The sequence below is a fragment of the Oenanthe melanoleuca genome, chromosome 6, assembly GCF_029582105.1.
Source record: "Oenanthe melanoleuca isolate GR-GAL-2019-014 chromosome 6, OMel1.0, whole genome shotgun sequence".
Taxonomy (NCBI): Eukaryota; Metazoa; Chordata; class Aves; order Passeriformes; family Muscicapidae; genus Oenanthe; species Oenanthe melanoleuca.
Genome location: NC_079340.1, coordinates 28118792 through 28143052, shown reverse-complemented (window position 1 = coordinate 28143052; position 24261 = coordinate 28118792). Strand labels below are relative to the sequence as shown.

The following is a 24261-nucleotide window of genomic DNA, read 5'->3' as shown; positions in this document are numbered from 1 at the left end:
ATTTTCTGGAATATTAAATGTCCAGGAGGCCCCTGATAAACAAACAGCCTGAGCAGTAACAGAAATGCTGGCAGATGTGGTGGGGACATGGTGAGGCAGAGAGCTGGGTCGAGTGTGGTGCTGCCCTGGAGCCAGCCTTGGTGGGCACTGTGCTCTGAGCAAGCACTCCTGCTGCTAGAGGGCATCCCAGTGAATCTTGGGTGGTCCCTGGGGTTTGTTCCTGTGTCTGGTGGTCCCACAATCCAAACAGGATGCCTCTGTGTAATTGGGCATTGTCCGTATTTTGCTTCCACATGAACACAGTTTTGAGAGGCAAGTTGAATCCAGAATCAAATATTTGCTTGGGTTTAGGCTGCCAGGCATTTAAAATAACCAAACAGCAGCAAAAACAGATAAAAACCAGGTCCTTTCTGTTAGGAGCTGGTATTTGGGGTTTAAAATCCTGTAATGGTTTCTGCCCGTGTTGGAAAAGATTTGGATCAGCTCATGTGAGAGAAAATGCCTTCAATATTCAGGTCTTGGGAGGCAAATTTTTGCCAGCAGAATTCTATTTCTTTACCCTTCCCACTCTCCAAAAGGTGCAAATGCTGAGCTGGGTGTCAGGGTGCAGTGTGGGATGAGGTTTTCCAGGACAGAACTTTCAGGCTGGGCTCATCCCACCAGCCCAGTGCCAGGCATGGAGCATCTCCCTGGGGACAGGATGGGACATCAGGCATGGGCAGAGCTGGCTCAGTGGGGCCCATGGCTGGGCAGGAACAGCAGTGACCCCAGGGCCTGGACACTGCCGTTGTTTGAGGAAGGCAACAACCAAGCACAAACCCTTTTTGTTGGGAAAATGTAGTGGAGCTGCTGTTTAATGAATACGTGGGAAAGTGACCTCTTAAATAAAAATGTCAAAATCTGTAGTTGCTCACAGGTGCTCAACAGTGTGTGTAGATAGCTAAGGAGGTGTAAGATTTATTAATATTACACAACTCTAGTGTCTTTTAAAAAAAAGATGGATCAATACTTTACCATGTGCAGGGAGAGTCACCTCTTGTTTTGGAGTTCTTCTGAGGCTTTTTTCATCCCACTGGTTGATAGAGTTGCTTATGTGGCCTTTGCCTCATTTTCTCACTGTTCATGAAAGCAAGAGAAAATGAAATGCTCCTCCAACAGTGAAGCCATTAGTTTGGCCACATACCAGCCCTTGCAAGCAGCTCTTGCATCCCAGCAGAAGCAGCAGCACTCCAGCCCTACAGGAGATATTTGTAGCCACAGTAGGACACTGCAGTTGACCCCCACGAAAGAAGAACAAGCATTTTGACTTGTTGGTTTTTTCTGTAATGGTGCCATTTATCACTATGACACACATTCATTGACTTAGTCTGGCTTTTTTCAGTGTTGGATTTATACCTCTTTTCTGTTTTGAATATTGATGCAGCACTTCCCTTACGTGACTGCACTGCCAAATGGTGTCTAGACTCTAGAGCAGCTCTGACTAATTACTGTGGTCACCTCAGTCTCTCAGCCCTGGCATTTACATACTCTTTATGTTCCTGCTATAAATAGGTGCCTAAACTCAGGCAGCAGTGCAAGGAGAGGTGGCAGTGAGCATGTCCAGACCTCACCTGACATCCCTGGGCTGTGGCACAGGAGCACTGTCCCTCCCTGCACTCCTAGCACGGGTGTAGCCACTCACTTGGACATCACCACCTGTGTTTCTCTCCCTTGTGCACCAACAGTACAGTCAGAGAGGAAAAAAAGAAGAGAAATCAACACCTGCCATCCCAGTGATGATGGTGCTTCTTGAGGAGGAGTCTGGTTCAAAGTGTTGCTTTCTGATCGTCATGATTCGTACCAGATCCAAACTAAAAATTGTAAAAGTTTTCTGCAACTTCACAATTTGTATCATATTTTTAAATATTGCACCAATGCTAAAGCTGAATTGACCAGCCTTAAAGAGGGAGAACTGATAAATATCAAAGATAACTTCAGGACATCAAAGAACTTCTACAGAACCTTGAGAACAAAAAGTAGTGAAAACCTAATCAGGGTTGCCTATGCAATGGGCTGTGCTAATATAAAATTAAATTGCTTCAAAAATTATATTCAGATTCAATACAATACTGCTGTTAAGAAAGCTTATTTGTAAGCAAAACGTGAAAGTTTTGAATTATCCAACTGAGTATTTGAAGAGCCACTATCATAAGGAGAGCAAATTAACTTTGCTTCCTTTGTATTTTTAACTGTTACAAATTATTTTACTGGTACTAATACAAAGCATTAGAGAATAGCAGGTTTGGGATTTTTTTATCTTCTTTTCAGAAAGACTGTTTTGTTATTTGAACAGATTTTCTTTGAATTTGCTGATGGGACTATTCTTATTTTTCCAGCTAGTGGTATACAAAATATTGAACATGAGCTTTCCAGAACATTCACAGGTTTTCCAGGGCTAAGATAGGACTAATTTAATTTGTGGGGGTTTTGCCCTACGAAGAGATGAGTTTTTTCTTTTTTTTTTTTCTCTTCCTGGGAGGAAGATTTCTGAGTAGTACCTTACTTATTCAAGGAAAAGGGAACACATCATAAATGTGGCTGTGCACAACGAGGATTTTGTGACAGAAAAATAAATTAATATTTCCTTTTAAATGTGGCCCTGCTACATGGTATGAACAATATAAAACTGCCTGTCTGTCTCTCTCCAGCAGTGAGATACCTCTGTGTACACTGCACATGTAAAACTCTAAGCTCTGTTTGTGCTCTGGATAACAAAACTGCTCAGTCATGGGTTAGAAACCCCCAAGTTGCCACCTACAAGTTCCATCCTGCTGAAGGAGCACTAAGTTAACACAGTGCATATTTTTGATAGGGCTGCTATTGTCAGATTGCTCTGATTCTGCATCCCTGAAAAGATTGTCTCTTTTCCCAAACAGTTCTTAATATTCATGTGCAATACTTTAGGATTAATGGTTCTCATTAGGCTAATTTGTCTCTCTCTCTAGATAAATAGCAGTACCCCTGTTTCGGTGTTCACTGATGAGCACACTTTTATCACTGCCAGTCTACTGGAAATGTCTGGGGCTAGATCTTCAGTGAGTGTTAATCAGCAGATCTTCACTGAAAGTTTTGGAGTACTTTATGGCAGATGGAGGTCTCTGTTTTTGTTTTCTGGCCTTAACTTTATCTCCAGTGCAAATGAATCCACATAACTATCAGGTGTAGTTAACAGCTCAGGAGAGGGTGAGAGTTTGGATTGTGTGAAGTTTGGATGACTGGCTAGGGAAGGGTTTTGTGATAATGTCCAGTAATTCTCAGACCAGAGCTATCTGAACTATATTTGACTTATGACAACTTGAATGTGCAATGTTGTCACATCATTACTTTTTATGACTGCAGAAATTCTTCTGAAATTCTCATGGAAATCAAGGTGTATGCAAAAGAGATCAGCAGAGGTATTTTTAGCCTCCTTTAGGGTTTGCAGCAAGTAAGTTTTTTAAGCAGGCTGGGTAGTAAATGACTGGTTTAATTCCATAGTTACCAGTCCTTAAAAACATTTAGAGAAGAGAAGTGTTTTAAATGATCTCTGGACCAATGCATCTAATAATTACCTAAGAGAACTGAGCATTTAAGAATGATGAAATGATTGCAAGAAATGTTTTCAGGTTTATCAAGATGCTGATTGTATAATCCATGGCCAAAAAGATTTATTTGTGCTCACATAAATGGTGAAATTTAGATCTGAGGAGCTACTTTGCTTTAGAAATACAAGAATACTGTATATGCAGAAGGCTTGCCCTTTCTACCATGGCAGAGATTTTTCATACTAGGTAGATGTAATAGGCTCTATTCTGTTCTAAACCTAAGTTCATCCAGGTATTAGTAGAATCAGAAAAACCCTTGGAAACTGTCAACTCTCTTTGTTCCCAATTGATCCAAAAGCTGGATTCAAGCCACTATCTTAATTACTGACTGGGAGAGGAATCACTGCAGTGACAGAGGGTTTCCTTTCCCAGATTTTCCTCATGGTGCTGCAATTTATCTCTTTCTATACCTTGAGAGCCATTTCTTCTCAGACTGTGTCCTGGTAGGTACAGAATATATTCACCAGCTAAGTAGGGATTTTATGTAAATTCAGAAATATATACCTACATATAATACATTTACCTATAGATATACATACATACATATATACATATATACATATATGCATCTATATCTATATCTATATCTATATCTATATCTATATCTATATCTATATGGCAGATTGCTAGAGATGTTGACTTTTTAAAGGCACCTGGGTACAGAATTCCATCTCAAGGTTAAGTGGTTAAATAAGGCAAGAGAGGGAGTGAAAAGCTTAGGATTGACTGTGGTTTGAAGGCAACCATGGATTTGCTGGTGTCAGTAGAGTTAGCTGGAGATGGAACTAAAATAAGGCCAAGAGAACAGCTCTCATAAGTTCAGTTATTGCATGGAGTTTATTTATAGGATGCTTTCTCAAACTAAGCCTCTGAACCTTTTGATGTTTGCCCGTCGTTACTTTCAGGCCAATTAATGATGTGTATCCAGTCCCATCCTGGGGTAGGTAAAACAATAAAGCAAACAAAGATAATTAGTCTCTGGAGCATGTAAACAAATAAAGTAAATCACTTGCAAATCACTTGTTTCTGCTAACTTTTGTGGAGTTGTTGCAAAAGCGAAAAAGAGCATTTATACTGCAAATCTGCATAATGCTGGAGCAGTCATGAAAATTCATAGATTATATTATTCTGATTTTGAGAGGGCTTTGCATTAAGCATCTGATCCTGAGACATTACTGTGGGTTGTCAGATGCAAAAGAACATTTTTATATCTGTTTCACAAAGATTGAAGTAGAGAGGTGATTTTTTTTTTCCATAGGTGAACGTCTAAATAACACTGTAAATAAACAAAAGTCACTACTCCAAGATTTTAAGGCTGAGATGAGCAGGGAGTGACTGTAGGATGTGACCTTGACCCACCTCATCAGTGTCCTGCATATTTACAGACCTGAATGGAAGTGTTATGTCTTTAAAGCACAGATAACCAGAAGAGGTCCTGTCTGTTAATCCTGTTAATTTCCAACATGGTAGTAATTAATTTTCACAATACAGCTTCACTCCTGGGCTTCAAGCACCTCCTGCATGAAATCAGTGCTCTCCCCTCTTGGTCACTGGCTGGCTGAGGTGGGTGAAGATAATGTGGCACTCAGCATCAGAACAGGATGCAGAGCACACTTCCCTTTCACCTCAGCCCTGCACTCAGTCCTCTGGAGTGTGGGTAAATGCAGGTTTGTGAGAACAAATAGATTTTTGGTGCTGTGGCTCTGGGGGATGAGGAGGCCCTGGCAGCTGGTCCTGCCTGCTGCCCCAGGGCTGAGCCCACTCCCTGGAAACCTGGGACACCACCAAAGAAGTCTTGCTTCAAGTCTTGCAGCAAGAGTCTTGCTCTGTGAGCACAAACATACAGTTTTGTGTAAGCAGTAAAAGAGCAGAAACTGTGTTCTAATAAAAGGCTCCAGTTAGAGTTCAGATCCAGGCAAAATGACTCCTCATAAGATAAAATCACTCTTTGTTTTTTCTCTTGGCATGAAAATGCAGAACACTTCTTTTAGTAGAGGGCTTGCATTTCCCTGTTGTTCTGTTCCTTTTTACTGTTTTCTTGCATTTTTTTGTTCTGACTTCAAAAATAGATTCTGGGAAGAGATGCTTCTTAGAAAGAGACTCAATGCCTGAAATGTATCCAGTATGCGTTTGAGTTAAAGAATATTAAGCCTTGTCCAAAAACAGAGAGTGTAGAAGGTAAGAATGCCTTCAGGCCTGATTTTTAAAGACACCCATTTTTCTTGCTGTTGCAGATCTCGCCTTGCAGATTTCTTCACAAACTGCCAGCCCGAGCCCCGCTCCGTTAGCAGCTGTCTGAAGGAGAACTATGCTGACTGCCTGCTCGCTTACTCAGGGCTCATTGGTAAGGGCAGGGAGGGGTGGGGGCTTGCTCATGAGAAAGAAAAACCCAAACTGCATTTTGAAGGCCTGTGTGAAATAAAAACTGGAATAAAATGCTGTATTATATGATATTAGGCCAGTTTCTCCACCTACATGTATTGGCCTTGTTTCCCCTTGCAGAGATTATAATGTAAAGAGAAGCTTGTACATTACAAGAAAGTTAAGGATGGAAGATAAGGAAAGGTGCTTGAATTTGAAATAAATGCAAGGTTAAAAAGTGAAGGTTGAATGTAGACAGGTCTGAGGAGTAGGAAGTTAACAAGTGGAAGTGCAGCTTGGTTAATATTGCAGCTGTCATCACAAGTTTGGCTAAACACCTTCAAGAAAGGTAGTACCTGAATCTGAGCTATGAAACAATAGCTCAATCCAGCCTTTTATCAATTCCAGCTGCTGTTCTTTCCATGTTACCCTTCTGTCCACTCTAAGTGTTTTCAGAGATGCCTGTCAGTGAGATGAGCTGAGACCAAATCTGAAATCCTCTTCCCTCCCCAGCATAGTTATTTTTATTTGTTGTCACCTTCCTGAGTGTCTACAGGCCTTTATGGAAGCCAGATTCCACATGCCACACTCAGTATTTGATTCCTGAAAGAGAGAGATCATGTCAAGAAGCTGAATGTGTTGTAGAAATATCATAGTTGGGCAATAAATAACAAGTGAATGTCAAAACTCTGAAACAAACAAATTTGAAAGGCCACCAGATAAGGTGTTTTTAAGCTTAGCAGTCTGCACCTGCTGCAGTGCAGTAATATCCCCTTCTGTTGGGCATCAAGGTGCCAGCTGAGGCCCTGAGGCTGATCCTGCTGTTAAATAAATGTCTCTGGAGATAAGATCAAAATGAAAATATTTCTAGAATAGGTTGGGTTTGCTGAAAAACGACTGAAAGCTGTACTCAGTGGCTTCTGGTTACCATTGTTACTACTCCAGCAGCTAACAAGTGAGCTAAGTCCATGTGGCTAAAATGAGATGTGATGGCTTCAAAGGATATTCTTCTGCCACTGAAGAGATTAGGACAGTATGCAAAGGCTGTAACATCTGAACAGTTATGACAGACTGTTATTTGACTCTGAAACAGAGAATTGAGTAGCCTTGAAACCTGATCCTGTCAATGAGATTCAGCAGTCTGGCTGCTGGCAAGGAATATCTTACTAATAGATATTCTGGGTAAGAGCTGCCCAGTTCTTGCTGCACCTAGAGAATTTTATTGCCAGTTTTGTTGTCACTTTAACCTCAAAGATGACCCAGTTCCTCTTGTGAGGTGTTCTTGTGCTGCTGGGGATGACCATGCTACAAAACTCTGTCACACATCAGAAATGTGGAATGGGTGCCTAAGGAGTTCAAATCAAAAGGAGATCTAGTTTTCAAAGGGAAAAAAATACACATTTTTCTTCCTTCCTGCTTGCCCCTAGAGACATGCAAAAGAGGAACTGACTGGTGTTACCAGAGATTTTGCTTCTTAGGAGTAATTCACTTAAATCAAGGAATTATCAAAACATTTCTTGTGCTGAAGCAGTAAATTTCTGCTTCTGATATCAGTCTGATATGAAAGTGGAGTAAGGCAGAAATCAGTGGTATAATCTTTCAAATGTCTGCTTAATAGATATAAAACACAAGAGTTAGACTGTGGGTAAGAAGAGGTACAGATTCATTTGTTCATCAGAGGTTCAAGATCTTAATTTAATAAAGATAAAATATTGTTCATTAAAATAAAATATTACTTTGTTTAGCAATTTCATTAAATGTAGCAAAAATTGCACCTCCACAGAGCTTTTTCAGGAAACTGAGGCTTCTCTATGGATTGAGTCTTTCCTTAAATACAGGGGTGTAAATGAGAGTTAACTTCACTGAAATTAGTGGAATCCCACCTAAAATTAATGACTTCAAATGGAAATAGAGCCAGTCATAGTTTTTATATGAGATGCTTTATCAATAAAATGGAGAACAGTCTGTAGATGCTGCTTTAATGTTTACATCAGGGTGTTATATATATAATTTTAAATATATATATATGTTTTACAGGAAGTTGGAAAACCTCAATACAATTCTTTAGGCTCATTGTTGTAGTATATGTATGAGTTAATATTTTTTCTAATTAACAGAAAAATATAAAAGATAATTGATGTAAAAGGAGACAGTGGATAACCACGTTCCAGTCAGTGCTTTGGTTACAGCCTGGCTAAGGCATCTAGACCTTCTGCACTCCCACATTAATTAAGTTTTGCTCTAAGTGCTGACTTCAAGATCTGCTTTAGCATTCACTTTCTGACACATTTCCCCTTTTCTCCAGTGAAATCCATCCAATTCCCTGGAATTTCATGAGACTTTGTGTGAATAAGCTGATTTTGCTTTGGGCCAAGGAAACTTCAGCCCCTTGCGCCTTCTCCCAGGCATCTATCTCCTTATTAATTCACCCTAATTTGAGCAACCTCTTGGCTGTGTTCAGGCCAACTCTTTTTTTTCTAAAAGCAGACTTTTGAGACCATGTTGGAGCTGTTTGGTACCTGGAGCTCAGAAAACCAAGCATGTCCTTCTTTACTGGCAGCCACTATGGTTTCTCTGATCCCTCAGTGTCCATCAGCAGAATTTCCAAGATGCCAGCTAGTGGAGAGTGGAGAAGGGAAAAGCACACACGTTGGGAAAAAAGAAAATCCACCCCAGGAAACCAAGCACATAATCTGCTTGGGTTCACATCTGCCCCCAGGTTTAAATGACAGACTGATTTTCTACTAGCTGCTCTTTCAGCCACTGTTTTTGCTGGATGCACAGTTTGTGTGCTGTGCACACACTTTCCTTGTCCTGTCTTTCCTGTGTTCATCAACCCTAATTGTGCCTTGGTATCTGTTACACTTTTAACCCCTGTCTTAACCCATTTTAATTACCTTATTACCTCTTTGTGATAAGATAGTCTTAGCTCAGTGACCTTTTTAATTTCCTTGGTACCTTTCTGTTTTTTTAACCCTTCACTAAGCATTTACTAATTAGAACTTTTTTTCAGCCTGCTATTTTCTTTCCATTTGCAAAATAGTCTTGATTTTCGCTTTCTTGCACTTCTTTTCAGATCAAGGCTGAAATAGTGTTCTGAGCCATCACATGGATGAGGGAGAGACATTTTAACGTGTTTTATTTTAATTTAACATCATTCCTCTTCTTATTTATCCACTGTCCAGTTTTCATTAACAATGTAAATTATGTTTGCCTATTTTACTAAATTCTCTATCTCCATTTAATGAATTTTCAGCCATGCTGTTTACTCATGTACTAATCTCATGTAGAATTCAAGCAGTTTTTAGTGCTGTTATCTGTTAAAAGCTGCAGGAAGCCAAAGGTATGAGATTTCAGTCAAATTTAAGAACATCCTGAAGCAAGAGAAAAGATGCTTTTTGTGAATTTCACAATGGGACCACATTCATTTTCACATCCATTACTGTCTTTCTCAGGCCAGCCCTGGTGCCTGTTGTGCTTTGTCTCCCACGTCACATATGAGGCAGTTTGCATGTTGATTTGTTCATTTCCCAGCACTGCCTGGTGACTGAAAGGCTATTAGACATCACTCTGTGATTTGTGGTAGTTCTAATGTTCCTTTTTTTAGCTTGATGTTTGATTTCCCGTCTGCTATTGCAGACTGCTGGACCCTGGACCTGTGGACCAAATTTTCTCTCCTAGTGTACACTTTGGGTCTCTAACATTTGTCCTTCATCTATTCCATCTTCTTAATGACTACTTTGATGTCAGTTTTGAGGAGATGTGATCACATTTCCTCACAATATATGACCTGTCCTAGAATTGCAAATTATCCAGTGAGGAACATGTTCCCTGAAGCAGCTGGCAGCTGTTCAGGTCTGGAATACCTTCCTCTTTTTATTTAATTTTTCCCTTTTGGTCAGACAAATAAAATAAAGATTCAAACTTCTCAATCCTTAGGAAAGTTTGAAATACCTGGCCTGCTGGGGTAGTGCATTCAGTGAGACTACTGGCTTGAGCAAGTGTTCATCATACAACAGTTTCCTGCTCCAGAGGAGTGATGAATAGTTGCTGTACATCTTTTAGGACACAAAATGCCTGCTTTGGTTTCATTTCATTCTTGGTTGCCTTGAGCTGGCATATAAATGGGAGAATATTTACCCAACAGTTTGTAGCAGAGTTAGAATGACCCTGTGGTTGGAAAGCTGTTGACAGTGTTTAGGAAATAATCACTGCACTGAAGAAGCAGTGAAACAGCAGGATTAACAATAATTTATTACCTGCAAAAAATCTGCTGTACCTTTTCATGCATGCTGGTTTTTACTCTGTTCATCACCCTCATCCACTCTGCTGGCAGGTCCCTCATGAGCACCCTGGGGTTAACACTGCTCCAAGATGTGTAGGGCTGCCCTCAGCATGGCCAGCCTTCTCCTCACTCATGCATTTCAGAAATGCTTTTTCAGTCTGGCTGCAGACTCAAGGAGGAAGCACAGGTCTGAGTACCTGGTTTCAGCCATTCATTTGCAGCTAGAATTAAAAGGAGAAAAAACACAAGCAAGGAAGGAAAGTCATATTTTTAAGTGCAGCTCTAAGGACACAGTTCACATGTGCTTGATTTGGCAGCAAAACCCTTAAAGAAGTGCTCACCTCCCAACCCAACCCAACCCAACCCAACCCAACACCCAACCCAATCAACTCAACTCAACCCAACCCATCCCACCCAACCCAACCCAACTCAACTCAACTCAACTCAACCCAACCCAACCCAACCCAACCCAACCGAACCCATCCCAACCCAACCCAACCCAACCCAACCCAACCCAACTCAACCCAACCCAACCCAACCCATCCCATCCCAACCCAACCCAACTCAACCCAACCCAACCCAACCCATCCCAACCCAACCCAACCCATCCCATCCCTCCCTCTGCCATGGTTTCTACCTGTCAGCTCTGCTGATACAGCCCTCTGTGGGAATCCTTTTGGGAGGGAAGAAATGTGTGAGTTGTGTTGCAGCCCCTGAAGTGATTGCATGCAGACCACGGAGCTGTGAAATACAGCCCAGGGCTGGCTGTAGAGGCTGAGAGCAGGAGCTGTTCACCCTGCAGGTCAGAGCCCTGCTGTGGGTCTGTGTTGTGAACCCAGCCCCAAATGCTCGACTTCCCACGGGCTGTTTGCCATGTAGGGTGGAAGGGATGTCTCAGTGCAAAGGTTGCTCAGGGCTGTGCTTCTCTCTGGTGACAGGCACCGTGATGACCCCAAACTACATCGACTCCAGCAGCCTCAGCGTGGCCCCGTGGTGCGACTGCAGCAACAGTGGCAACGACATTGAGGAATGCCAGAAATTCCTGAATTTCTTCCAGGACAACATATGCCTTAGTGAGTACAAAATTAGGTGTCTTTGAATGTGTTGTAGGGTGTTTTCTGGAATTTGAGTGTGTTATGACACATCGAGGGCATCACCTTGCACTTTGTTGAGCGTGGTTCTGTTGGAGGTGTAAAAATTAAAAGAATGAGCAAATGAGCTTGATTACTGTGACTGCAAACATGAGAAGCTCTTGGAAAAACAAACCAAACCCCACAGTTGTGTGGTATTGAAATGTGTTTACATCTCAGGTCATATTTGGAGCCTTACAGTCAGGCAGCATCTTCACTGTGGAATTGCAACACCTGAGGGGATTTTTTGTATAATTTAAGAACTTCATATAAAAAAAGACATGTAGTTTAGGATATAAAGGATTTGCTAGAAGTAAGTATAAATTGGATTGTGCTTGCAATTTACAGCCAACTTCATTTTTTTTTAGGATATTTGATCTCAGATGCCTGGTTTTAACACAAGCCTGGATAGTAACTATTGTAAAGATTTTGTTAAATTATTGATTTTTTTTTTTTTTTTTGTCGGACTCACTTCCAAATTAGGGACTATTATAAATTTCAGAATGGCTCAGTGGAGTCGATTTTGGCAGGTTCTCTTTTCAAATTTCCTGTCTGCCTGGAGCAGCATAATAGGATGATGTGGAGTGTGCATCAGAGTTTTAATTTCAGATAAATGAGGAGACCAAAAGAGCTTGGCTTCCCTAGTCTAACAGAACAGAAGTTGAAAGGATACGTGATTGTCCTCTGAAATTGCATTTGCAGGGCAAGCCCAGGGAGGGGAAGGGATTTCTTCACCTGCAGGACAATAAGATGGTATAAAATCAAAAAGGCAGATATTGGCCGTGCATATTTAGGCTTTAAATGGGAAAATTTTTAACCATCAGACTAGAATTAAGAAATAGGCTTCCAGCAGGAGTTTGGAGGGTAGAAGTAGTTTTAAAAGTCATATTTCATCAGCTTATGAAAAGAAGCAGACATCACTGGTTTTCTCAAAAGCAGTAAATGAGCTCAGTGATCCAGACTGGCCCATCCAGCCCTACAGACTTGAGCTGGTGCTGGTGCAGGGTTCAGTGTTTTAGCAGAAGGTCTGAAAATGCCCTTTGGTGGCTTCTCAAGAGGCAGCATTGCAGTGAAGGCTCAGGGAGTTCTGTGCACAAAGAGCTGAGTTGCTCTGTGATAAACTATTTATTAAGCTTTGGAAGAACAATTCAATTACTCAAGGTCATTTAAGAAAATAAAAAGAGAAAAGAATTCACTCTTTACAAGGGGCAAGATTGAACAGTATGCCAGCAGACCTTCTTCAAGCCTAATGGCAGCTGCCATTTATATCTATTGCAGTACCTCAGATTTTATTCATTTGTGGGTGTGTTAATTTCTAGAGTGTTACAGGTTCCTTTTGGAACATAAAGACAGAGTGATTCCTTGTCCTTCCTTTTGCCATCAGTACAAAAGCATTAATGAAGACAAATCAAAGCCATTGGAGGTTGCTGTGAGACAAATTATGTCATCCTAGCTGCAAGATCATGTCTTCTTCAGGGTGAAATTAAAGGTGTTCCTAGATTTTATACAAAGTTTTGTCTTTCACATAGAATAGGGATTTTTTAAAATAAATTATTTTCATTAATGAGCCTTCCACTGCCTGTAGAGAATGTCATTAAAATGCTTCCCACTTCTTTTATACAGCACAAAAACTTATCTTTCCATGGTAGGAAGAAACTAGGGATTTCTTGCTAGTCAGTTTTTTAGTATATTTCCCCTTCAAAATGAAAAATAAACCTGTTATTCAGAGCATGTACAACAGTGATCTAGTTGAAGTTGCTTATTGCAGGGGGGTTGGACTAGAAGACCTTGAAAGGTTCCCTCAACCCAAACAATTCTGTGATTCTGTCATAAAATAATAGAGTATCTCAAGTTGGAAGAGACTCATAAGGATCATCAAGTATGATGGTATGAAATAATTGAAGAAGACTAATTGTAAAGGCCACTTGTTACTTTGAAAACTAGAAGGATTGCAGGTATTTCAGTGACCATTCTTGCAACAGTGGGAACAAAGAGTTACCATGATTTTAGGCAATACTGCTTTTGATATTGCCTTATTCAGGGAAACACAAGAAAACTTATCATATCCCTCTTCCCACTTTGTCTTCATTAATGCATCTCATTCTGGTGCCCTTTACCAGCTCTTCTCTTTGCATGTTGAAGTTCTGAGAACTAATATCAGAATAAAATACGTCTTTTTCAGAAGAAAATCACATGTAAATTATTTTATAAGGCAAGGAATGCCACTGAGAAGAAGTGTTAATAACTTCCACATATTAGTCCCCAGTGATATTGTTTGATTTCTTGTACAAAGAATTTGAAATAAGAAATCCCCAAATCCTTGTTGAATCCCCAAAGACCTGATTAAGAACTGTTTTTCTATTTGTTTATAAAAAACTCCAACCAATTTACTCTTGCTATAAACACATTCTTTAATCCTGTGAAACTGTGATAAGCTTTTTAACTTTTATATTCTAAAGTTTTAGTTTAACCATGTTTACCTCACCCAATTATGCAGATTTTGATTGAAAATGGTAAGGAAAAGATTGCCTTAGTTAAACTATTTTATAGTTATAGGCATATTAGTTTTATTACAGCAAGCTGTAGAAATAAATATTTATCCTGTTCTCTGTTTTTAGTTTGCTCTGTAACTTCACCTGCCTGAATTAGGACATGACATTCAAAAAGAATATTTTAAATCTTGAAAGTAAATTTTTGAGTCTTTTGGGTGGTAGCAAATATGATTATGGTAAGTCCTAAAGCTTCTGTCAAGAATTACTGGAAACATTACAAAGACAAGGGTGCACCAAATAATTATGTGACCTCAGATTTTCAGTTCATGCTTCTGATAGGTTCAAAAATAACACACATTTTTCAGCATAAAATTCAGTTTCTATAAAAACACATTTTAAATGTAATAATAATAATAGTAATAATGGCAAAAAAACCCAACTCAGTTCTGCTTTTTGCCTTTTTTTTTTTTAGAAATAGAAAATTGCCTGTAATTTATTTTCACAGAAAATGCAATTCAGGCCTTTGGCAATGGCACTGATGTGAATGTCTGGCAGCCAATCTTACCAGTACAGACCACTACAGCCACAACTACAACAGCTTCCAGACTTAAAAACACAGGGTCAGAGACCACCAACAACGAAATACCCTCCCACAATGACTCACCAGCATGTGCAAACCTGCAGGTAAGAGAGTTTTGTACTTCTTCTTGTGCAGAAATGAAAGTTTTTCATAGATTATTGTTGAGTAGTCTCCCACTACCTAACTAGCTGCCTGCCTAAATTGGAATATCTGTTTATTCCCATGGTGTAGTTACAAGCTGCATATGTTGTGAGCTATCACTTATTTTAAATCAGAAACTTCCATATCTCAAAGTGGACTTTTTATTGCCTTGCTGACTCAGGAACAGGAGATGGTGTTTAATTTCTTATCACAGGTTTGAGTAGGAATGTGGTGCTCTCTGAATCCTGCCAGGATATGTCAGATTAAATTAATCCCTTGAGTATTCCTAATTCAGAGGAAACCTTAATGTGAGCTAGCATGTCCTTCTGCCTGCTTTCTAATGTTGCTGGCATTAAACTCAAGAAGGTTTTTTGGCTGAGTGGGTCTGGATATTAGAGAACATGTGGTGCTACAGGCTACATGTTGAAGGAGCTGGACACAGGTGAAACTATTTTGAGTCTCCTGAACTGAGGCCGAGGTCATTGTGTGATTTTGGCCAATGGCTGTAGCAGTTCTCTTTGACACTTAGATTAGGCTATTGATAGTGGATCATTGATTCTGGATTTAGAGGCTCACTGTTTGCTCAAGACAGTTTTAGCAGCTTTTTGAAAATTAGAAGGACTTGGGCAGGAGACAACATCAAAATCAAGGCAGCAAAAAGGTAGCAGGAATTGTAAAATGTAAATATCCTTAGGCCAGATAAGAATCAGGCTATAAAAGTTTCTGGTGGTTTAAATGCAAAATTAGGTCAGGCAGGGATAGATCAGCTTGTCCTGTTTATTTTTGTCTTTGCTATGTGACACAAATGTAAATGTCCAAACTTTAAGGTCTCAGCTGATATTAAGATAAATTTTTCTAGATTTCACTGTTAAAGCATTGATTTTTCACTTCCCTATTAAAAAAATTAATTTTGTTTTTCTTAATATTAAATGGTTCCATGTGCACTGAACCAGAAATGTTTTATTTCTGAGAAATATGTTTTGCTAATTTTTCCTGCACCGCTCGCTCTCCTTCATCCTTTTCCAGTTCCTGCATTTATTTTGCATTGGAAAATTGTATCTGCATCAACATAAGGGACATTACAGAGTCACAAAATGCAGGGGGTTAATGATAGATAGTGCTGAGTTTAGGTGCTTCTGTTTTAATTCTGCTTTTCACATCTGTGCATTTGTTATTGTAAGTTATTGGTAAGAGAGATGTTTGGAGGCATATATTGCTATTTGCAATATTTACTTTACCAAATAGAATATGCTGAAAGAAGTGCAGCCTTTTAAACCCAAAAGTTGGAATATCTTGCATTTAGAAGGAGACCTTGATGGGATATTATTGAGTCACTTCATGTTATATTAAAAAGTTGTGTTGTGGGAGAGATCACATTTTCCTTCAGTGTTTGTACAGCCCCCTGTAGAGTAAGGCCTCCAGATGCTACCAAAGTACACATAATAAATAAAGAACTGAAGAAATGGCAAGTGATCACAAATCCCATTGGATTCACTTCAATTTGCAAATGTTCCTTAAGCCTGAATAGATGTTCCTGTGTTTTGAAAATGACTTAAATTCTTCCCCAGCCTTTCTCCTGTTACTCTGGTTTTTTGAAGTCACATCCCACATGAGTTTATCAGCTCTGGTTTAAAGCTGTGCTGTGACTTCAAGTGCACCCCCCAATGTACTTGGCACAAGAAATAAAGGTCTGTAGGGAAAATAGGTTCCTTTAAATGAATGATCTCTGCTGTTTGGTAGAATCTGTAGATAAAGTTTGCACTAAGAGGTCACTGAAGTTATGTGAACCAAGCAGTTTTATTCCTGTGAAGCACAATATTCTATGCCTACCACTTCCTTCTGTCAGAACTGAAACACAAAGAACAAAGCTCTAATATTTTAATGCATTTTTCAAAAAGTAACTTATGAACAGAGCCAAAACAAACCCACAATTTTTAAAAAAGAAACCTGTGGTTTTTTGGACAGTATGGTGCCACTTTGCATGTGAGACTTAAACCCTAATGCAAATTTTATAAAAGAACTGGTACTTATATTGCACTTGGAGAAGGGTATTCATTCCAAGCCTCTTTTCCCATGAAAATATGCCTTTGTAGTGTTTTCAAAACATGAGCTGGTGCAGCCAAAAGCTTTTTTATATGCTTAGCAGCTGAGCTGAAAGGTTTCTAAAAGGCAGTATAGCCTGAACACTATGAAACGTCAAATTACAAGCATCAGTCTCAGCACAAAAAGGTGATGGCAGAGAGGGGCTAAGGAAGTGGTCACTGAGATGCAACAGGGCTGCATATTCTGGTGGGTGTAAAAATACAGGGAGGGAAGAAAGAGCAGGAAGTGATTGATTAGTATAAATTATCATTGAAATAAATACAGCAAGGGAAGAAAGAGGAGGAAGTGATTGATTAGTATAATATGCCATAGAAATGAGCAAATACCAGCCTCCCAGGGCTGTAAAATACAGGGCACTAACCCAGTCTGCCAAGAGCACCACTTGCAATTTTTGCAATTTTTGATAAATTTCTTTCTGACTTGTTCAGAATGGTCATACTCTGGGCAGGACTGCACTGATGGTTTTGTTGCTGTGCCACATTCTCCTGCACAGGCAAACCTGGGAATGAGAAAAGTGGTGAATGCTTAAAGAAAATATGAGATACTCTTTGTTTACCTGTACTCAGTATTTATTTCAAAAAGCTCTTGTAGATTTGGACTTTAAAGTAATGTTTATTTTAGTGATGCTGTTTAGAAGTTGTTCTTCATTTGAACTTATCATTACTATGAGAATTTGCAATTAATCCTATTATGGGGTATTTTCTTATTTCAAATTCATACAGAAAAAATGTTTCTTTCTGATATCTGCTGACTTTATGTTTACATATGCACAGATTCTGTAAGATACTAATTTTTTCTGTCCCTCAATTAAATCAGCATTCTGTCTTTGCCAGGAAGATGCTTAATTTTGTCAAGAATCCTCTAAACTCGTCTTATGAATCTGACTTCTAACAGAATTTGCTAAACACAGTAAATAGTAGTTAGGTTTATATGAAGTGCTAAATTTAAGTATATTTGAAGTGCTTGACATCTTGCAAAGGATCCTCAGCACCACATAAAAATAACATAAAATATTGTGAACAACAAGGAAAATGAATCCTGACAGCATGTTCCTTTTACAGGCAGATTTTATTAAGTAATTGCCAACCCTATCTTTTTTTTTTCTGGTAGCTTCACTCTAATTTTTTCTGTATAACTGACATATATGTTAATCCTTCATTTTCAGTCATAACTTGCATTCAGTATGCCAGTCAAAAAATGGTTCTGGTCTTCCAGTCTCGTGTTCTACCCCCACTGCCTGAACCATCATGTTGGATTATTTGAAAGGGACAAAAGAATGAGTTTGGATGTCTACTCACACCATGTATTCTTCAAAAAAAGGCTGCCTTTGCATTTAGGAGAGATGGATGGACTTGAAGGATGATAATGAAATGAATCTCAAGTGATAGATTAGAGCAGTTGTTCCTGGGTCATCACAGAGATAAATAAAAAACTAAGACTTTCACTCTGGCTTTTCTGTAATATTTTAAAGGATGTTTTGCAAAAAAGGCAAAAATTGTAGAAGTCAAGATGGTGAAGGATATTTAAGTAAATGTTTGCATCAAAGTTTTTCTAGCTGGCTCTATGCTTTGTTTTCTCATATTTGTTGTCTTATTCTTGCTTTGGATGTTAAGCACTCAAAGAGAAATTAAGGTTTTTGTGCTTTTGAGGAAAGTAGCAATGGACAGATATATAATTGAGGTACATGGCCCTTTGGACTGAATTCCAGTATATAAATGTTGTTCTGCTCTCAGCAGCAAAATTTAAAAATTACGCGATAGAAATTGAAAATATCAAACATTTTGTGGGGAACATGGGAAAAGAGAAATCTGGATACTTAAGTGTGTCAATTCTTTCTATTTGTGTGTAAGATTAGTGAGTGTTTATAGTACATGTGTGTCATAATGCAAGCTGCTCTTCCACAAATTCACGTAATACAAGTATTAAAAAAAATATTTATAATGGTGAATCCTAGGACAAAAACAGGAGAGAGGGCTCCCAGTACTCTGAGGAGAGCAGGACTTACACTTGACTCAGACTGGAAATGACTCTGCTTTTGCCATGCAGATGTGTCTGTGCAGACCTTCAGCACTGTGCAGGGAGCTGCTAATCTGGTGCTTTAACTACCCCCTATAATTGCTTAATGCTGCTTCCCAGGTGCTAAATACCATTATTTGAAAGCATTATGTGAATGTTTTGAGAGGGTTGAAGTTCCAGTGCAGTTTTCTGAGGATCAGGACACAGCAGGTTGGGTCTCCATGGGCTGGTAATTGGGTGGTGGGTGAACATGGGCAGGAGCACAGGCACTGTGTAGGTGAGGGAATGGCACAACTGCTGAGGTGGAGCCCTGGGGTACAGACAAAGCTTGTTTTATCCCTGAGCACCACTATTAACTCAGCCATACACACCTGGCACCCTCCTTCCCTGATCCCTTCACACAGCCCGTGAACTTTTTCAATTTGTGATAAACAAGCAGTGATTTTTCAAATGCCCTGCTTGCTCCATGCCTTGGAAAAGTCCTGCTTGGGTCTCCTCCTCTGGGAATTGCACTACACAGAAAGATACAACCTGGGGCAAAAGATGGACAGCAATATAAAACTCTCAATGTTGTGACAGAACCAGAAGAAAATAGGAAAATAATGTTTTCTGTGAAAAGATTTAAATCTACCTCCTGTATTTCCAGGATTAGCTGACATAATGGGGTCAGCCTGCTGGTACAAGTGATTTAGAGAACACCTATTGGCAGCTTTTCTGCTAAAAAAGCAATGTCTATAATTTGTTTTAGTGGCAATTCCCTTGTACCTAAAGAAGTCTTGAGTGCTTTGTGTATACAGATTAAGATCTGATGGCCAGGACTAACTTAAAGTTTCATCTTTAATCTTAAACTTCTCATTTGGGGAGTGCTAAATGAAATTCCCTTTTACCACAACAGATGCTGCTTTGTCCATTGATTTCATTGACACTGGTTTCAGTGAGGTTAATCCTGGTTTTCTTCAGCACCCTGCTGGAGTGGGTCCTCAGAAAGTGTGGATGTACAATTCCTTGAGGCTGTAGTCATTACTGCATCAGTCCTGCAGGATCCAGAGGTGAGGGGACCATAATTTTGGGGTTTTCAGCCTGTGTGGAAATCCTGGTGCTCTTAGGCAGAAAGCAGCCCCAGCCCAGCTGCCTTGCTGTGCAATCAGTGGCTCCCAGAGCCAGGGCAGGTTTGGGGGAATGTGCAGGGACTCCTGTTTGTGTTCATGGTCGTGCAGGAGCTCCCACTCAGAGCAACACTGAGCTTCTCATCTTGGCCAGAGAATTCCAGCACCACACAAGATAGGCTGTTTTCAAGTTTGCTGAAATCCTGCTGAAGATAAAGATGTGATTCATACAGCTGATTAATTTCTAAGTACAGGGGGTGCTTTGCCTCTCTTTTGAATGGAGAGGAACAGTGTGAGGATGTAGCCAGGATCAAACCCATGGCTCAGACACATCATAGCACTGTCAGTGTTGCTATGAGACCTCAGCCATCAGTAGCCAGGAAGAGATTGTTCTCATTTACCAGGCTTAGTTGAATTTCTGAGTTGAACATCAGGCCCCCTTACAACATCAGTCATGATTTGTGGAGTGAAATACAGGTGAAAACTTTACAGCAGGGAAGTCATCACATCTCTGTTGTTATCACCAGTACTTAGCACTCAGTCTCTATGGCATGGAGATCTGTCTGAAAGACTGGACCTTATATTTAATGATCAATATTCTGATTTTTAATGTTTGAAGTTGGGTGTAATAAATGTGACATGGTTTATGTTGCATATTAGAATTACAGTTTAAATTGTGGTTTTTTGATTAGCATGCTTTTCATGAGACCAAAATATTTTGCATGTATACTGCTGAAGAGCATAATACCTCAGACTTATTTCATCAATGATAAAATATTTTATGGTTCATTTAAAAAAAAAAAGTTTTAATAGTTCTGAGCATCTTTAGTGTATTATAATAATACAGCACTTTATAGCAGACTGTAAAACTCCAGACTACAGTTTTAGGAATAGTGCAATTTTGTTTTATAGTTTAATAATTGTTCAATTGAAAATGAGTATGAGGTTACTAAAAACCAATTTAATGACTTACAAAAATACAGCTTTATGAAAATGCACTACACAGTTTTACAGAAAATTGAAATTTCTATGGACAGATTACAGCTTTTATCCTTAGAAAGAATTTTGCAAAGTATTGCTACTAAAAGCAGATTTGCAATTGCAGTGTTCCCCTAATACAGTTGTTTCTATGTTTCACATGGATATCCTCTTACAAGAATACCACAGAAATACAAAGTGCTAGAATAAACCCGAATTGGATCACATCAGATAAGCCAAATCAAACTATTCATAGCCCTTGTTATTACTTTATGTGGTTCTTCATCATATTGAAGATACTCCTAATGTCAGCCAACTCTAGTTCTCAATCAAATGATTGTCCATCATGTATTTCCCTTTTAAAACAGATAGCTCACTATAGTCTGCAAAAAACAGCCATAAAATGGAGTGCAGTATTATAAATTAATTTTAAGGCATAACTACTACCAATAAAAATTCTAGGTCATTGCATTGTGATGGTACATGTTTAATCATATTGCCTTTGGAAGTAGAGTTCAGAATATATTGTGCCTTTATGAGACCTGACAAAGTGCTTTGTTTAAGACATACTGTTTGCTATTAGCAAATATTAGGTTTTAGTCATGGCTCTGCTCCCATCTGCACTTGCTGGAGTGAAAGAAGCTCTGGTTGTGCCAGCAGGCTGCCCCTGATACCAAACCAGGGAAGGCAAAAGTGATTGTGCCACCAGGTTTCTAATGGAACAGAAACCAAGAATAGAAGCCTTGAAATCTTGAGTACTTTTTTTTTTTTAAACAAGAATAGCTTCCAAGGAGTCCTTATTATACACCAAAATCCCATCATACTAGTTATTCCAGAGACTCATAATGAAAAGTTACTCTTGGCCTTAAAAACCCAATTAATTTCTGTTAACTTCAGTGCAGCTATCACCTTACAGCCTCTTTTTGTTCTGAAAACCACATAGTGTATTTGACTGCTTCAGAAACAGTAAATACTTCACTGTTATAAACTGTGTTAATGCACTAGATTATCCTCAAAAAAACATCTCCATAGAGATTCATGAGGAAAACCAAAGTAAAAGACTAGTGCTATATCAGATAATGTTGTCAATAGTGAGGTGTTTCTTGCTAAGGTATGAAAATAGCTCAGCAGTTGCCAGAATAGATTGAAGTTTTACAAATAAAATCTTTATCAGTTCTGCCATTTTTGCAAAGAATTGTTCTTTCCTAGGTAAGCAGAAGGATCTCACAAGACTTCTATAATTGAAAACTACTTTTAAACACTTCTATTGAAGTGGTATTGACAATTTTGTTTTGTGGTATGATGGCTTAGGACAAATGACAGTGTGGAGGCTGAATAATTCTGGATAGTGGAGCATTTTAGTCACAGATGCAGAGAGTTTTATAAATTACCTGCCTTGTGTGTCTTGGAGGGGGATGGTGCAGATGGGGTGAGAGTTTAGGGGAGCAGGGCAGCTCCTCATTCCCTGGAGGGGAAGGCTTCTGAGAGGGACCCTGATGAGCTGAGCACAGTCCTGGTGCAGTGTCAAGGGCTTTGTCTTGTCTCAGGTTATGTTCCCTGAAATCCCCAGAGGTGGCAGAAATGTTCCTAGATCCTGGAATAGGAGTGTGGGGCTGCCTGCCCCAGAGTCTTTTCCCAAAAGTGTAGTTTCCTGAGATTTCTGTGACTCCTTGGGTATATGAGTGTAGGGAAGAGCTCACAGATGGGAACTACATTGACATTGTCCTGTAATTTTCTCATTTACTGTCACCCTTGGTGGCTCTTGAAGTCTTGCAGACACTACTGGACACTATCTTAATAATCAGCATGTTGTTTCCATAGATGAGCTATTTCCTAGAGCACAGCAAACCTGGGCTCTTTTTTGGGACAAGTGGCTGATCATATTTTGTCTAATCCTACAGAATAGTGTGGATTAGAGTTCATGGTCCTATGCTCACTGACATATCTACACCTGAAATATCTGAAACCTCACTTCCAGTTAACCATTAGTCCTCATTTGATCCTTTTTCTGCCTTATTTTGGTTGGTTTGTTTGTTTTGTTATTTTTCCTTTTTGTGTGGTTTTTGTTTGCTTGTGTGTTTTCTTTCTTTTTGGTTTGGGCTGTTTTGTCCTTTCTTCTTGCAGGTCCATTCTGTAATGTTTGGATATTCAACTGACTCATAGACTTAATCTGAAACTATGAAACTATTTATGTTATATATAATATATATATTATATATTATATATTATATATTATATATTATATATTATATATTATATATTATATATTATATATTATATATTATATATTATATATTATATATTATATATTATATATTATATTATTATATATTATATATTATATTATATGAAGCTGCGAAACTTATTTATATTATTTTTCTGTATTTCCTCTCATGATTTAATGGCTAAATACAGATTCAGGGGAAAAAAACCCCACCAAAATCTGCACTAGGCTGAGCAGGAAGGATGCTGAGCCTGTGTGGTCGTGGAGTAGTGTCCATGCCCTCACTGGCTGGGCTGCCCTGGAGGCACAGTGAAGGGCAGAGGGGGATTGTGCTCTCCTGGGTGCAGCTGAGGTTGGAGCAAGGCTGCATTTTGATTTGGGTGAAATGTCTGAATCAACCTTGCTTCCTTATCCTTGATTAAGGAGGATACATTGCCTTCCTCTGCCAACAGCAATCCCAAGTACCTGAAGTATGTTTATGCATATAAAGTCATTTGATTTTAAAGAGGCAATCACACAACCTAATCAAATTCTGCTTTTGTTTATACACTTGTAAAAATGGAATAACTCCACAGTTGTGTATATTGCAATTATCCTTAAGTGTACATTGTAATTATCCATTACCCCTTACATGTATGCACACCATTCTTTGATATTTCTATGTAACCCAGAGACTTAACATTCTTAAAACATAAAGTACCCAGACTCTCAGTTGCCATGTGGCAGATATACTAAAAATCATTTCAGGAATAATAAAGAAGACTTTTTAGGAATAGTTTATTCTGTGTTACAGCAAATGAAATATAGAAGAGCCCAGTGGAGATTAGAATGCAATAATAAGTAATCATTCTAACCCATACACTGCTGACGAGGCAGCATAGCTGCACAAATAGTACAATGTTGAAGAGTTACAATTTGAAACCTTTCCCATAGCATTCATTAATTTTTCAAATAATCAAACCAAGTCTATAGGACAGAAAATGAAACACAATCTTTTAACCAAATTGGCTGATCTATACTCCGAATAAAAAAGAATTAATGATAACAAAACAGCTGAAGAGAAATTTTTGTTCTGCCTTTAATTTTTGTTTCTGCTTTTAAATACTGGGAAAAAATCACACCTTTATCTCCTACTTTTTATCCCCATGATTGCTAATCAGCTGTTTTACCTAAATAATAGCTCTTTATGTTGCCTCAAACCATCTACTCTACAGCATTTTTC

General features: G+C 39.0%; 1 protein-coding gene across 1 annotated transcript in view; it reads left to right on the top strand.

Moving 5' to 3' along the window:
- Positions 1–24261, top strand: part of GFRA1 (GDNF family receptor alpha 1) — a 136229-nt gene that overhangs the window by 90727 nt on the left and 21241 nt on the right. The window contains exons 5-7 of the mRNA XM_056495080.1: positions 5858–5967; positions 11208–11342; positions 14397–14575. Of these exons, the coding sequence (XP_056351055.1) occupies positions 5858–5967; positions 11208–11342; positions 14397–14575 (424 nt within the window). The remainder of the gene's footprint in view (positions 1–5857; positions 5968–11207; positions 11343–14396; positions 14576–24261) is intronic.